At 44.5% G+C, this 13,340-nt stretch overlaps 1 protein-coding gene across 1 annotated transcript in view; it reads left to right on the top strand.

Annotated features, from left to right (window-relative positions):
• The window catches only part of MTMR3 (myotubularin related protein 3), a 48,235-nt gene that overhangs the window by 13,931 nt on the left and 20,964 nt on the right, over positions 1–13,340 (top strand). Inside the window, exons 6-8 of the mRNA XM_086623666.1 lie at positions 410–576; positions 4,356–4,452; positions 5,873–5,986. Of these exons, the coding sequence (XP_086479792.1) occupies positions 410–576; positions 4,356–4,452; positions 5,873–5,986 (378 nt within the window). The remainder of the gene's footprint in view (positions 1–409; positions 577–4,355; positions 4,453–5,872; positions 5,987–13,340) is intronic.

Raw genomic sequence — 13,340 nt, 5'->3', positions numbered from 1 at the left:
CTTACAGGAATGTCATGCCTAGATTATAATGTATATGATGGTTTTATGGGGCTCCACCTGAGACCACCAGTCACACTCTGGTCGTGTAAGCTGCAGGCTGAGCTCCGTGCTGTTGTCCTTGGTCATGTAGTAAACATGTGGAGAAGCGTCTCCCTCGTTCGTGACTCAAATCACGGGATGGTGCTTTCCTGCTTGCGGATTATTTTGGCTTCCTAAGTCCTAATATTCTTTACTAATATCCAAAGGTTTCATTTTTACTCTTCATTAGGATGTACATAGAAGCAGAACTAAGTTGTTGATGTTTGTTCTCACTTTTTACTTTCACAGATGTTTTCGTAGTCAGCCTGTCAGATCTTAGTCTGACACCTTCTACTGAAAATTAATAGAAAAACGTTTGTTTCTGGGACAGGTGTCAGTTTTCCACTTTTGAGCAGTGTCAAGATTGGCTTAAGCGACTGAACAATGCCATCCGCCCTCCCTCGAAGATAGAAGACCTGTTCTCCTTTGCCTACCACGCCTGGTGCATGGAGGTGTATGCCAGTGAAAAGGAACAGCACGGGGACTTGTGTCGGCCCGGTACGTGGGAGCGCGGCGCGGATCATCACAGATGCCTCGTCTAGTAACTACCTGTCTGCTGAAATCCAGAACTCTCAAAAAAATTACAAACAAATTCAGACTGTGCTGTTGTAAACTGAGCCTGGGAAATTCCAGTATGGAATACTTTTTGTACATAAGTTCCTGCACTACTCGCTAGCTGGTGAATATCCTGTATGTGGTAATTATATAGGTGTAGCATAACTTCACTTGCAGCAAGGTGTCCTTTAATGTCTCGTAAGTTCCGTTCTGTCGGAACGAAGCAGAGATAAGCTCCCACCGCGGCTGCTTTGGGATCAATATGCAAAGCAGTACTTGAATATCCTGAGCAAATTATTGGGGTCGATTGGATTTAGTCAGTCGTGTTTAATACTAATAACGTTTTGTTCACCACAGCAGCAACTTTCAGTCTAAAACATTTTCTATTGATGGTGCCCCCACTTTTTGGAATTGCCTAGTGGTCTTCAGCATGGATGTTGAGGAGCAGGAGGTGGAGGAGAGGGAAATCTGAGGTTCATTCACAACGGCAAGACAGCAACCTGTTTTAGTGAAATATCATCCTTGCTGGAAAGTTTTAGAAGCCCTTAAGTAACTAGAATCTGAAGATTGGGATGCTGGTGGTTACAGCACTTGTTGGAATAGAAGGAAATCTGAGTTCCAGGCCCTCTCCAGTCTGAGGCTCTTTGCTCACAGCTCACATACCTGAGAAAAGTCTCCCAGTGATCAGGCTGAGGAATTTTAGTGTGATTCCTCCTCACTGAACTGAAGCTGCTCTGGGGCTGAGCAAGGACTATCATCGCCTTGGCGCCCGAGGAGGAGCAGCCAGCAGGTAGCACACCAGCGGGAGGAGGTGCTCCTTGGTTCTGGGTCCTGTTCCTGCACTTCACACACTTTGTTAGCAGTTACTGACAAGAGGCAGAATTTCAAACTCGGATCTTTTCCCTCCTAACTAAATTCAGGAACTGGAAGATAGGAGACATCTGGATGTCTGGCTGAGTCTCCTTGTAGTCCTTTTCTTCTCACTGAAACAGATGGGCTTCAACATAACTCTGGGTTAGCGTGAGAAGCAGCATTTCCCTTTTTATTACCTTTTAGCAATCAATTTTTTTTCTCATAGGTGTGTCTATCAATTTTCTTTAACGTAGTAACTTTTTCTTCCCATAGCTTGCTTATTTCTGGTGGTAGATATTCTCCTACAAGGTGAATTATAGTTGAAATAAATCTATGGGAATGCAATTGAACAAGTTAATTCCAATTTTTTTTTTTTTTTTACATCCAAGGAGCCCCATATTTGGTAGATATGGGCAAAAATACTAAATTGCTTCAAAATCTATGTATCAACTTCTGGGGAAAAAAGTTGTTATCCATGTATGGAATGGGAGATATGAACCGTGGCTCACAAGATCAGCTTTTATAGTCAGAAGGCACAAGTCTACAAAATGCGTAGCTTGCTTTTGCTCTGATTTTGAGAGATGATTGGGATGCTTCGAAAATGTTCCTGTCTTTGCTCAAAATGCCTCTTAAAATACCTGCGTTTCTGGAGGAACAGACAGAACGTTCACGCCAGGGTGTCATTGCTCAGAGGAATAGCTGCGACTTCATGACATGCACAGTAGCTGAAAAATTAAGAGGGAGAAATCAAACAGAATGTTTCATTTTCATGTAGCTTTATGTGTTTCTCTTAAAACCCACTAGCAGTATGCTGCATCGATGATTAGGGATATTTCCAGTATTTTAATTGGCTATCCAGAAAAATCCTCAAGGATGTGTCACAAGTTTTAATGACCGTTCCTCAAAGCAGCTGATAATGGAGCCCATCCTCAGTGCTGCCAGAACATGCTGCCTTTCCAATACAAGATAGGTGTTTTTTTTAAAAAAAAAACCAACAAAACAGTCTCCACTAAGGAAGAACATGACGGAGGTGGTTGTCTGGCTGAACTCTGTTGTCCCATTTTCACCTCTGCGCTGGACAAAGGATCAGAGGGCTCCTCCCAGGGCTGCCATCTCTATGGAGCCATCCAGCTTTGGTAAAGCAGAGCCTCCAGCAGCTGATCTCTGAGTAGGTGAGCCAGAGGATCAGAAATTCCAGCTCCCGCAGAGCCCACGTGAGAAGCAGGAAATTTTTGGCAAGTTCCAGTCTGATTGATCTGGCAATAGGGAACATAGAGCAGAACTGCAGTGCCTGTGTGACACCGAGACCAACCTTCTGCAGAAAATTCACGGCGCAGGAGGCAGAACTGTTTCTTTTTTATGGTGCTGCTGTACCAGTGACATGCTGTAAAGGGAATAAGTGAGGAAGGTCAGTTGGATCCGTAGGTTTTTACCACCGTGTGCCGAGAGTGAACGTTCTCCGTTTGCACACAGTGACATTCCCACACTTTACCTTTCAAGAAGTGTAAGAAACAGACTCTCGTTGTGCAGATCTCTTGCTCGTCGTCCGTATGGTAAGGCATGTCTAGATTTGCCAAGTACCGTTTCCAGTGTATGACCTGACCTGGAAGAATGACCAACGTGTGGCTTTTCTTTCACAGTTAATTCAGTCCTGTAGGTAGGCTGCTATCTTTATTCTAAATTTACCTAATTCTCTATATTTATCGCTAATTCTTCTGTAATGTCACATAAAAAATTGTTTCAGACGTACATTTACGTCTGAGATAAATATGTCTACGTATATCTCAGGTATTTGAAGACTTTAAGAGCTTTCTGAAATACCTGATGGAAATATGTAATACTTGAAGCATTAATTTTTTAGTAGATTTTTTTTTCTCCTCTTGGGTGATGCTCTGCCTCATGATTTAGTGATGCAGTGATTTAAAGAGACGAGCAATGGGCACACTTTCAGAATCGTTTTATCTGGTGCTGCTCACACATTCATTAGATTTATCGCATTTCTTAGCTCTGCGAACCTGGAGATTTTTTATTCTCTTCCACACGTTGAATCAGTACCTTCTAATTCTCTAGACTTTCTGTCTATCGGAATAGTTTTTCTTTATTGCCATTATATATTTTTCAATTGTATTTTGATACTTTTAGAAAAGTGTCTAGGAAATAAATGGAGCTCATTCCAGTTCCTTTAATATATTAATCCAGGAATTTGTGGGAATCTTATGACTGGTATTTGTGTCAGTCGCTTACGCATTTTATCTTCATATCTCCACGACTCATGGAGGAATAATGTCCAATTTAGAGATGGAAAACCAAGATGCAGGTTAAATTACAGGGCTTGCCTGCAGTCATACAGGAAGCCTGTGGCTGAAATGACGTACTAAATGGAGATTGCCCGAGTTCCAGACCACATTCCATATATTACCCCTTCTCGTATCAGTCAGACTGGAGCTTCACGTTCTTCTCCTTGATACCAAATTCTTCTGAACTTGGGAAGAGGGAAAACTACAGCGTTTTCCCGCTGAGGCTGCTGATGGATCTGAATTGCCTTTCCTGATGTGCTCAGTTCTGCTCTGCAGCCTTACCGTTTCTTATATGAATTTACAGAAGGTGGTCGTTTCAGAGAAAAGGTCCTTCATGGACTTCAGCATTTCTGGAGAGCGGATCAAGAAGAGCCATCGGTACAAGCTGCGGTTCTGCTGGTGCGGGTTTTCAAAATAGGGTTGTGAAATGTAGATGGTGGTTTTGGACTGTTCCTTCCTCTTTTCAGTTTTTAATAAGTGTGAGCGCAGTGGTGTTTTTTCTCCAGCTGTTTTGAAAGGTAGGGATCTTACTTCTTATTTTGTTTATTTTCTCTCTCTGCTTTTGATACCCAGGAGAACATGTAACTTCAAGGTTTAAAAATGAGGTGGAACGGATGGGTTTTGATATGAACAATGCCTGGAGGATTTCCAACATCAATGAGAAGTACAAGTAAGTTACGTGGGCTGCTGATTCACAGCCAAGTGGCGTCTCAAAACACCATTTTTTTTGTAACAGGTGACTGGAACTTTTTCCAAGTTCTGCAATTCCTAATAAGGGACAATTAGAATTATGATTTTTTTTTTGTCATTTTATAGAAAAAATGTGCTTTGAAGGTATTATTTAATATTTTTTTAGCTGTAACAATTTTTGTAGGCTTAGAAATACCAGATTTTGATGTGCTCGCTGGGGGGACTTCTTGGGGAATAAACATTCTAATGGAAGAAAGCAGGAAGCCTTAAGAGAGCAAAGGGTAGAGTTGGATTGCACTTTCGGAAAACATTTTTTATTGTGTCTTATTCTCTGACTTAGGACAAAGACTGGTATGGAAAAAACCAATTGGTTTGGAAGAGTTAAGCTTGTAGATCCTGAAAATAAGAGAAAACACTTCCTCTGGTCCTGAAAGCATAGACAAATGTCCTCGTCTGTAGCTGCTGGAGCAGAGAAAGGTCTTCCTCCATTCACGGCTGGTCGGACAGAGTGTACTGGCTGATCCCTAATCCAATTCAGAGCAAAACCAGCAGTAATGCTCTGTAATAAAACATGTTTCATTGTGCTGTCTTTGCACGATAATGACTTGCAGCTGGTCATTGGTGTCACTGCAAGAAGAGTCTCTGTCTTGGTCTCTAAAAATCCAGGGAAGAAAAAATAGCTATCCCTTACATGTTTAATACTAAAGAAATAGGAAGAAAGCTTTATATGTCATATGGAAGCAGAATGACAGAAACAACTCCTTTCCTTCCTGCAGCCAGCACTTGAGAAAAGAGTGTTTTTTTCAGAATGATTGATGCATTTTTCTGAATAAAACACTTAGACACGTGCTCAGGTCTGTCCTTCCTGTGCAGTAAATGCATCTCTTTGAGGAGATGGACTGGGGCCGAACTAGCTTCTGATTCAGCGATATATTGCAGTCATCACTGACTGCTTGTGCCGTTCTCGTTGGCAGGCACGACTTCCTTAGTTAAATTGTGGAGTAGGAAAAAGTTCCAGTCAGCCAGTCAGATGTAAGCCAGTACACTCAGATTCCTGCCATCAGCGAGGGCTGATGAGCCAACGTGTTTTTTCATACCTACACAAGTTCCTGCCTCGAACCAAGTAGCCCAGGGTGGCTCTGCTGCTGAAATCGAGTGGTTAATTCTTTGGCATGGTGAGATGGGAATTTTATTTTCTGTGGTCCAGTTTGTTTCAACAGCTGGAGTTAAAAATCATGTATATATTAATTTCTCGAGAAGAGACCAGCTTGAATCTTAAAATTCTGAAGATTCAAGCAACAGCTGCCAGGTTGCTTGTGCTGCTTATTTGTGGGTGCCTGGGAAGTGCGTAACTGCGCCGCATCGCTCACGTTCGGCCCTTTGCACCGCTTTTCTCGCAGGCTCTGTGGTAGTTACCCCCAGGAGATCATCGTTCCCGCCTGGATCACGGATAAAGAGCTCGAGAGCGTGGCAAGCTTTCGGTCCTGGAAGCGCATCCCTGCTGTTGTGTACAGGTGAGGCTCTTGCAGCTGGAACGGCTTTCAGCGGGCTGCGAACGGGGTGTTCTAGCAAATGAAAACTGGAATAAGTTGTAACTGGGAATCTTGACGTGTAATGAAAGGTGTTCAGGTCGCTGCGGGCCCCAGATGTCCCCTCGCTGCACCTGATGGACTTTAGGAAAAGAGTTAAAGGTATTTTAAAATAATATTTGTATAATTTATTCAAAGTAAGAAGAGTTCTGGCTTGCATCTTGCTATATTTTTGGATGTATAACATGATGCCACGTGAAGGCCCAGGACCTGCCAGGGCAGAGTTGGAGAACTGGGAAGAGGCAACAAAACCTGGCAGAGTGCCCTGCGTGCTGCCCAGAGGAGTGGTACCCAGGCTGACCCCCTGGCACTCGCTCTGGGCTATGGTCCTGCGGTTCCACTCCAGAAGGATCCCAGAAGCAGCGTAGAGAACAGGACCCTTGAATAAAACACAACCCACCCGAAGGGTTTGGATATCAAACGAGGATGACAGGAGACCCCTCGCATGAGAAAACGTTCAGACCTGTATTTAACTGACAACAAAGTATGAGCTGTTGGGGTCTTTGTCTCTACATTTGCTATTTATATTTATTTATATTTTCGTTTTTATATTAAAAAAAACCCTGAGGTGACTGCCCTAGGAATGTCTTGCAGGAGATGCAGTGCTGAGTGCTCCTACAATATGTTTGGAGTTAAAAGATAGAAACCATTAACCCACCTTAGAGTAAAAGTCTGTCTGACCTCATTTATGACTTGACAAGGGCCAATACGTGCTGCTGTCTCACACACTCCGAGTTTTGAATGGGTATAAACCAATTGCAGCTTTCCAGTACTTAAAGGGGGCCTACAGGAAAGCTGGAGAGGGACTTTTTACAAGGGCGTGTAGTGACAGGACACGGGGCAATGGCTTTAAACTGAAAGAGGGGAGATTTCGATTAGATCTAAGGAAGAAATTTTTCCCTCTGGGGGTGGTGAGGCACTGGCACAGGATGCCCAGAGACGTTGTGGCTGCCCCATCTCTGGCAGTGTTCAAGGCCAGGCTGGATGAGGCTTTGGGCAACCTGGTGTAGTGGAAGGTGTCCCTGCCCGTGGCAGGGGGGTTGGAACTGGATGGTCTTGAAGGTCCCTCCCCACCCAAACCATTCTGTGACTCTGTGATCCTGTGAAGACATCAGCACAGCTGAAGAAATAATAAATGACATCTCTGGCTCAGTATTCCTTTGGCTTTTCTCTAATTCTCACCTAATACTCATACTGCACTATAAACAAGGACAAGTCCCAGAATTATTCAAGGGAGATACAAAACTCAAATTACAAGAGAATGTGTGTGTTAGCCTCATCTACATATTTTAGATAGTTTTAATCAGTCTCTTCCTTAGATTGAGTCCAGCAATTCTTCATAACAAAACTGCTTTTCTGAGATACTGGCTTTTGGCAGCTTCTTTAGTAAGAAATAGATTTCAGCATCTGGGCTTTTTTTCGTTTGGTTTCGTGTTTTTTTTTCCAAATACTCTGGAACCCATCATTTAATACCTTGGCTGCTTTTCTGGTGTAGTTACCTTCCCATAAATGTTTAAAATCTCTTGAAAACAATCAGGTGACAAAGGGATTAAAAAGATAATGAATACTGATAATTCCATCAAGTCTGCCCAGCCACCCATTCCTTTTAAACAGACCGAAAGGAAAAGCTGTTCCATGAGCCCAAGCGAAATTCAGAGATCAGTAAAGTTGACAAATTCCTATGGCCTGGGGCGGAGGAGCAAGTGTACAAGAGCTAAGAGTAGGCCACGAAACATTATTTACCTCGCTTGAGAGTTCTCCTTCTGTGAAAGGAGAACAGATTAGCTTGGGGCAGCAGACCAGTATCTTTAAATCCCCCTATTTTTTCTGCTTTTTCTTCCAAACGACGGGGTCAGCATGTTAAGGAATTGCTCCATCCTCAGTTGAGCTCTGTAAGGGGGAAAGAAATGCTTTCCAGCGTATGTTAAACTTTTAAGACTTAAGGTTCCATGTAAGTATGTGTATTATATATATGTCTAAAAGAAAATAACTTGTAACTTATGTATGGTTTTGTGCTCAACTTGGACATTTCAGGCCACTTTGTGCCTTTTAGGCAGTTGTCACATCATTAGGGGACACTCCCCTGCAAGCACACTGAGCAGGGGGAAGCAACCCCCCCCTCCCCTTTCATCACTGCACAGGAGAAAGAAATCACTTTCTTTGCCTTCTCGGGTACAGCTTGCATTCCCGGGGGATTTATTGGAGGGCGATTTAAATGTTAAAAAAAACCTCAGACTGAAATTGTTTAATCCCTGCCGTTCAATTTTCTGCAGTTCCGATGGGACTAAGTATGTTAAATTACCACATAGTGTTTCATTTGTAGTCTTAAAATCAGTGGAAGAAAAGTTTCTCTTTTTCGATTTCTTTTTTCCTTATCTTGGCATTTAGTAATAGATTTTGCAAGACATCCACTTCATCATTCTGCACTCTAATGGAGCTCACGTCAGGGAGTGGTTGATGATCCATATGATTGGAAATCCACGTATAGTTTTCTCTCTCTATGTTACCATAAAAATAGCTTTTTTTCTGACTTTTGGGGAAGTGAGGGACAAAAGCTCGTTCATTTTTTTATCTGTTGAAGATGATTTTGGGATTATTCATTTCATTATTGATCACATTTTTTAAATCTGTTTTTTGCTTCAGGGAAAAAAAAGTAATGTTTTTTTTCAAAAAATCGTCCAGTAACTTGTCTTGGATGCTTCTCTGGACACTGGGACAGGGAGAGACCAGAGACACAGGCACTTGGCAACTGTTCTGGGTTTGTGTGGCAGCGTTTTGGTAGCAGGGAGGGCTACAGGGCTGGCTTCTATGAGAATCTGCTAGAAGCTTCCGCTTTGTCCGATAGAGCCGACGTCAGCCAGCTCCAAGACGGACCCACCGAGCGAAGGCTGAGCCCGTCAGCGATAGTGGTAGCGCCTCTGGGATAACATAGTTAAGAAGGGGGGGAAAAAAAACCTGCTCTGGAAACAGCAGCAGAGAGGAGTGAGAATATGTGAGAGAAACAACTCTGCAGACACCAAGGTTGGTGGAGGAGGAGGTGTGCTGGAGCTGAGATTCCCCTGCAGCCCGTGATGAGGTGACAGGCTGTCTTGCTGCAGCCCGTGGAGGTCATGGTGGAGAAGAGGTCCACCTGCATCCTGTGGAGGACCCCACACCAGAGCAGATGCTGTGCCCAGAGAAGGGTGGGACTCTGTGGGAAGCTTGTGCTGGAGCAGGCTTCAGCCTGCTATGGACCCATGGAGAGAGAAGCCCATGCCGGCAGGACTTGTGACCCCATGGAGGAGCCATGCTGGAGCAGTTTGTGAAGAGCTGCAGCGCGTGGGAAGGAGTCATGTTGGAGAAGTTTGTGGAGAACTGTCTCCTGTGGGAAGGGGCCCCGTGCTGAAGCAGAGGAAGAGTGTGAGGAGTCCTCCTCACCTTGAGGAGGAAGGAGCAGCACAAATGGCATGCGATGAACTGACTGCAACCCTGATTCCTCGTCGCTCTGCGCTGCTGTGGAGAGGAGGTAGAGAAATTGGGAGCACAGTTGAGCCCAGGAAGAGTTAGGGTGGGGGGAACGTGGTTTTTAAGATTTGGTTTTATGTCTCATTGTCCTAGTCTGCTGTTATTGGTAATAAATTAAACGGATTTTTCCCCAAGTCAAGTGTATTTTGCCCACGGCGGTAATTGCTGAGGGATCTCTCTGTGTCCTTGTCTCGACCCACAAGCTTTTCCTTTTATTTCCTCTCCCCTGTCCAGCTGAGGAGGGGAGCGATAGAGCGGCTTCGGTGGGCACCGGGCGTCCAGCCAGCGTCAGCCCACCCCAGCAACAGAAAATTCCTCGTCTGTTCTTGTAAAGCGTTCGAGCGCGGTGGCAGGACGCGCAGGCTGAAGAGCTGAGCGGGCTGAATTCGGAAGCAAACTCCAGAACCAGGCGGTTGGGATCGGATTGTCAGGAGTGTTGCTGCTATTTCGTGATCCGATTTCTAGAAGGATCTCACACCCAGCTTCTGCGGTTTGTGTCTGCAGTTCCTGAAACCCAGGCATGTATTTAGGTACATCAGTCTGGCCTGGAACGCGGTTTTTGTAGCTTCTCCGGTTTGGTCCCAGAAAATCAATGTGAGCAAGAAGCCTTTTTGGATTTTGAGGAAAGACTATAGAGGGAACTTCATACATTATCAGAACAGTGCCCTGAACTCGTGAGAACCTGCTCGGAAACTAGCCGTGTTGAAGGTGTCTCTTTGTCTCGCCCGCTGCCGGCATTTCTGCTGGCGCAGGAAGCCGAGGTGAACGCAAAATTGCCCTGTTCCCTGCTTGCTGAATTGTATTTGTGAATTGCAGCAATGATTTTTTATTTATTTTTTTCAGTTGCAAGCGCTAGTAGCTACGTAATGCTGTGGAGGGAGCTACTCAAACCTTCGTTACTCCTCGCTGTCTTTGTACTTAGAAGGACTCGGTGGATTTATTGTGGTGCTCAGAAGGTTGCTGGAGCCCATGCAGAGGTGTGGGAGGCTGCATGTTGCTTTGTCTCCAGAGGGTTAGGAAATGTGCAGTGGAGGGTTTGCTTAAATATTTTTTAATCTTTTATTTTTTTGGTTCCTGAGTGACACCATCTTATCCCCAGCTCTGTCTCTGGGGACCTCGGAATCACACTGAAACTATTTGCTGGTTTTTGTTCCTGTGGCCAGTCTGGTTGGAACGAGCCTGATTGCTCAGACCTCCAACACAACCATAAATAGAATTGTTTGCTGGTTTCTGCTGGTACATCTGAACGTGACATGTTCGTGCAGGCTCGGGAGCGTTGGGGCGTCACAGCTACTGATGAACTCGACTTTTGGCCTAATGGTTCTTTATTATCTGTGGTGTGAATGAGAGGCAAGAACCTGGCGATGAAAATATAACTGTTCATGAATGTATGAAAGCGATTCCGCAAGCAGGTAGTAATGAAATCTGGAAGAACATGTGGAAAAATAAATGAGTTTATATCTCAATGTTCAAAATAGATTTCTTACACATATAATGATGTTTTATTTTCTTTTGTTATTTGTGCAAGTGCACCAGGGAACTAGCTGCCCTTTCAGTGATTGGCACGTAGTTTTTGCTGAACTAATTTAATATCAGTAGAGCTGTTTCCAGAAGGCTCTTCATTTCAGCAGAAAATACATTTTCCTTCGCATGCCTTTGTCTGGCACCTGGTGCAAGTGCCGTGGCATTCCAATTGCTTTTCCTTCGGTTCCGTTAACGCAGTGTGTCCGTTGCTTCCTCTCAGCAAAGGAATTTTATATGAAACAATTATGAAACACCTATGAAAAATACTTAAAACACTGTATCACAACCAATTTTAAAGCTTTTTGCCCCAGGAAGCCTTAACCCGCTGCCGGTGTTGCTTTGGAATGAGCGGCACGAGGCAGCGGCTGCCGCCTGCTGCTGTGCCCCGCGGTGACGCTGCGGAGGTGGTGCTGCTCAGCACCTCTGACAATTATAAACCAGCTTGTCACACCTCCAGAAACGTTTATTGGAGAGGGGAAAAAAATTAAGGTTTATAGGTCAGGGTGGGGCTTTCTTTCTGTCCAAGTTGACTGAATTTCCTTAAAGATTCAGCGAACCCTCACCGTTCTGTGCAGCTGCTTTATTACAGGGGATTCACAGAACCATGGAACGGTTTGGGTTGGAAGGGACCTCAAAGACCATCCAGTTCCAACCCCCTGCCATGGGCAGGGACACCTTCCACTACAGCAGGTTGCTCAAAGCCTCATCCAACCTGGCCTTGAACACTTCCAGGGATGGGGCAGCCACAACTTCTCTGGGCAACCTGAACTGAACGACTCTTGGTTGACATGCAGCTGAGATGGCCGGTTTGTTTGCAGGAGGACTCTAAAATCCTTCCATGTAGGAGCTGTATTGGCATGTGCGTACTTCATAAACACGGCGTTCTGGTGGGACTCCTAAACTGAAGTAGAGAAGAACAGCGTGTGGATAAGCGGCAGGATATTTCAGATGGGACGTGAGGCAGGGAGTGAGCGTTTCTAGGTGTCCCATTCCTCAGTGTGTGGCCAGAGAGAAGTTGTGTCTCTTGTCTGCTTGGGCCACTCCACCAGCAGCGCTGTGTACCGACGGCTGGGCTTCCGTTCCTGCCGCGGCTGAGCTCTGCCGAATTCCAGGTGCTGCTAGTGAAGGTCACGGAGAACATCCTTAATGCCAGATGTAAACACTTCAGTGAAGGGGGAATTACATTTCTGTTGGCAGCAGTGGGATGTGCCAGCGTGGAGGCAGTAGGTGAAATTGCAGAGGTAATCTGTTCCAGTACTTTTTTTGTAATGGATTATAGGGAAGAGTTTTTAAGTCTTTTCCAGAGTACTTTTGCAATGGTTGGATACGTTTTAGTTATTTCAAATCTGTTCTTTATGTGTAGTACAAGAGGTTAGGTCACATTTAAGAAAATAATTAATAATTCTTCAGACGTTTAAAAATAAAAAAAATTTATATTTTTTCCCAATGTCACTCCCCAGAAAAAGATCGCTACATTCAAGTTAGATCACTCTTCAGTTATCTCCCTGACATATTTTTTTATTGACAGACCCATTTCTGGCCTCCATTTGCCAGTTCTCTGAAGTTTATCAGTATACAGAGTGCTTGCAATTTATATCACATTTTAGAAGAAAAGTATATTAATAAACAACATTTCCTTTTCCAGTGCTACTTAGGTGTCTGTGGCAAAACTTTCTTGTGGACCATACTGGTGCTTACGTGTAAGAGCTGCTGTTGCTCTTCGTCAGCTCCTTGGTCTGCTAGAGAGGATCGGTGCTGGAGAGGCACCAGATGAAACGTTACCCAGAGAGGGTCAGGGAGAGGGATGGAGAAGACCCACACACAGAGGAGAAGCAACTGAAAAGGGGATGGCAGAGCCCTTCCTTTCCAACAGATGCTAATGCCAGACTTCAGGAGCTAAACGGCAGATGTTTAGTGTCCTGAGATGCGAAAGGCTCTCTCTCTTCCAGTGGAACACCACCTCGAACACATGGGCTTCCAGCTGTGGTTCTGCAGCGCTCAGGGACCACCTCCCCTGATCCATGGGTGCTGCCTAGAAACGGGTACCATCAGTGTGCAAGAGTGAGGGTTTGGGTGGCTGTTAGACATCGTCAGACAGAAGGCGTGCCAAATTCTGCCAGTATTTCCTACCAAAATTGGAATGTTCTTCAGATTTAATTAGTGGTATGTTGTGATTTTAAAAAATCTCATCAAAAAGTGAGTCTGTGGTTTTACTCCTGCCTTCTAGCTTTGAGATTAACATGAGTTAAAC

Source organism: Tauraco erythrolophus, chromosome 19 (genome assembly GCF_009769465.1).
Source record: "Tauraco erythrolophus isolate bTauEry1 chromosome 19, bTauEry1.pri, whole genome shotgun sequence".
NCBI classification, from domain to species: Eukaryota; Metazoa; Chordata; class Aves; order Musophagiformes; family Musophagidae; genus Tauraco; species Tauraco erythrolophus.
Note: the sequence above shows the minus strand (reverse complement) of the source record. Positions and strands in the feature narration are given on the sequence as shown.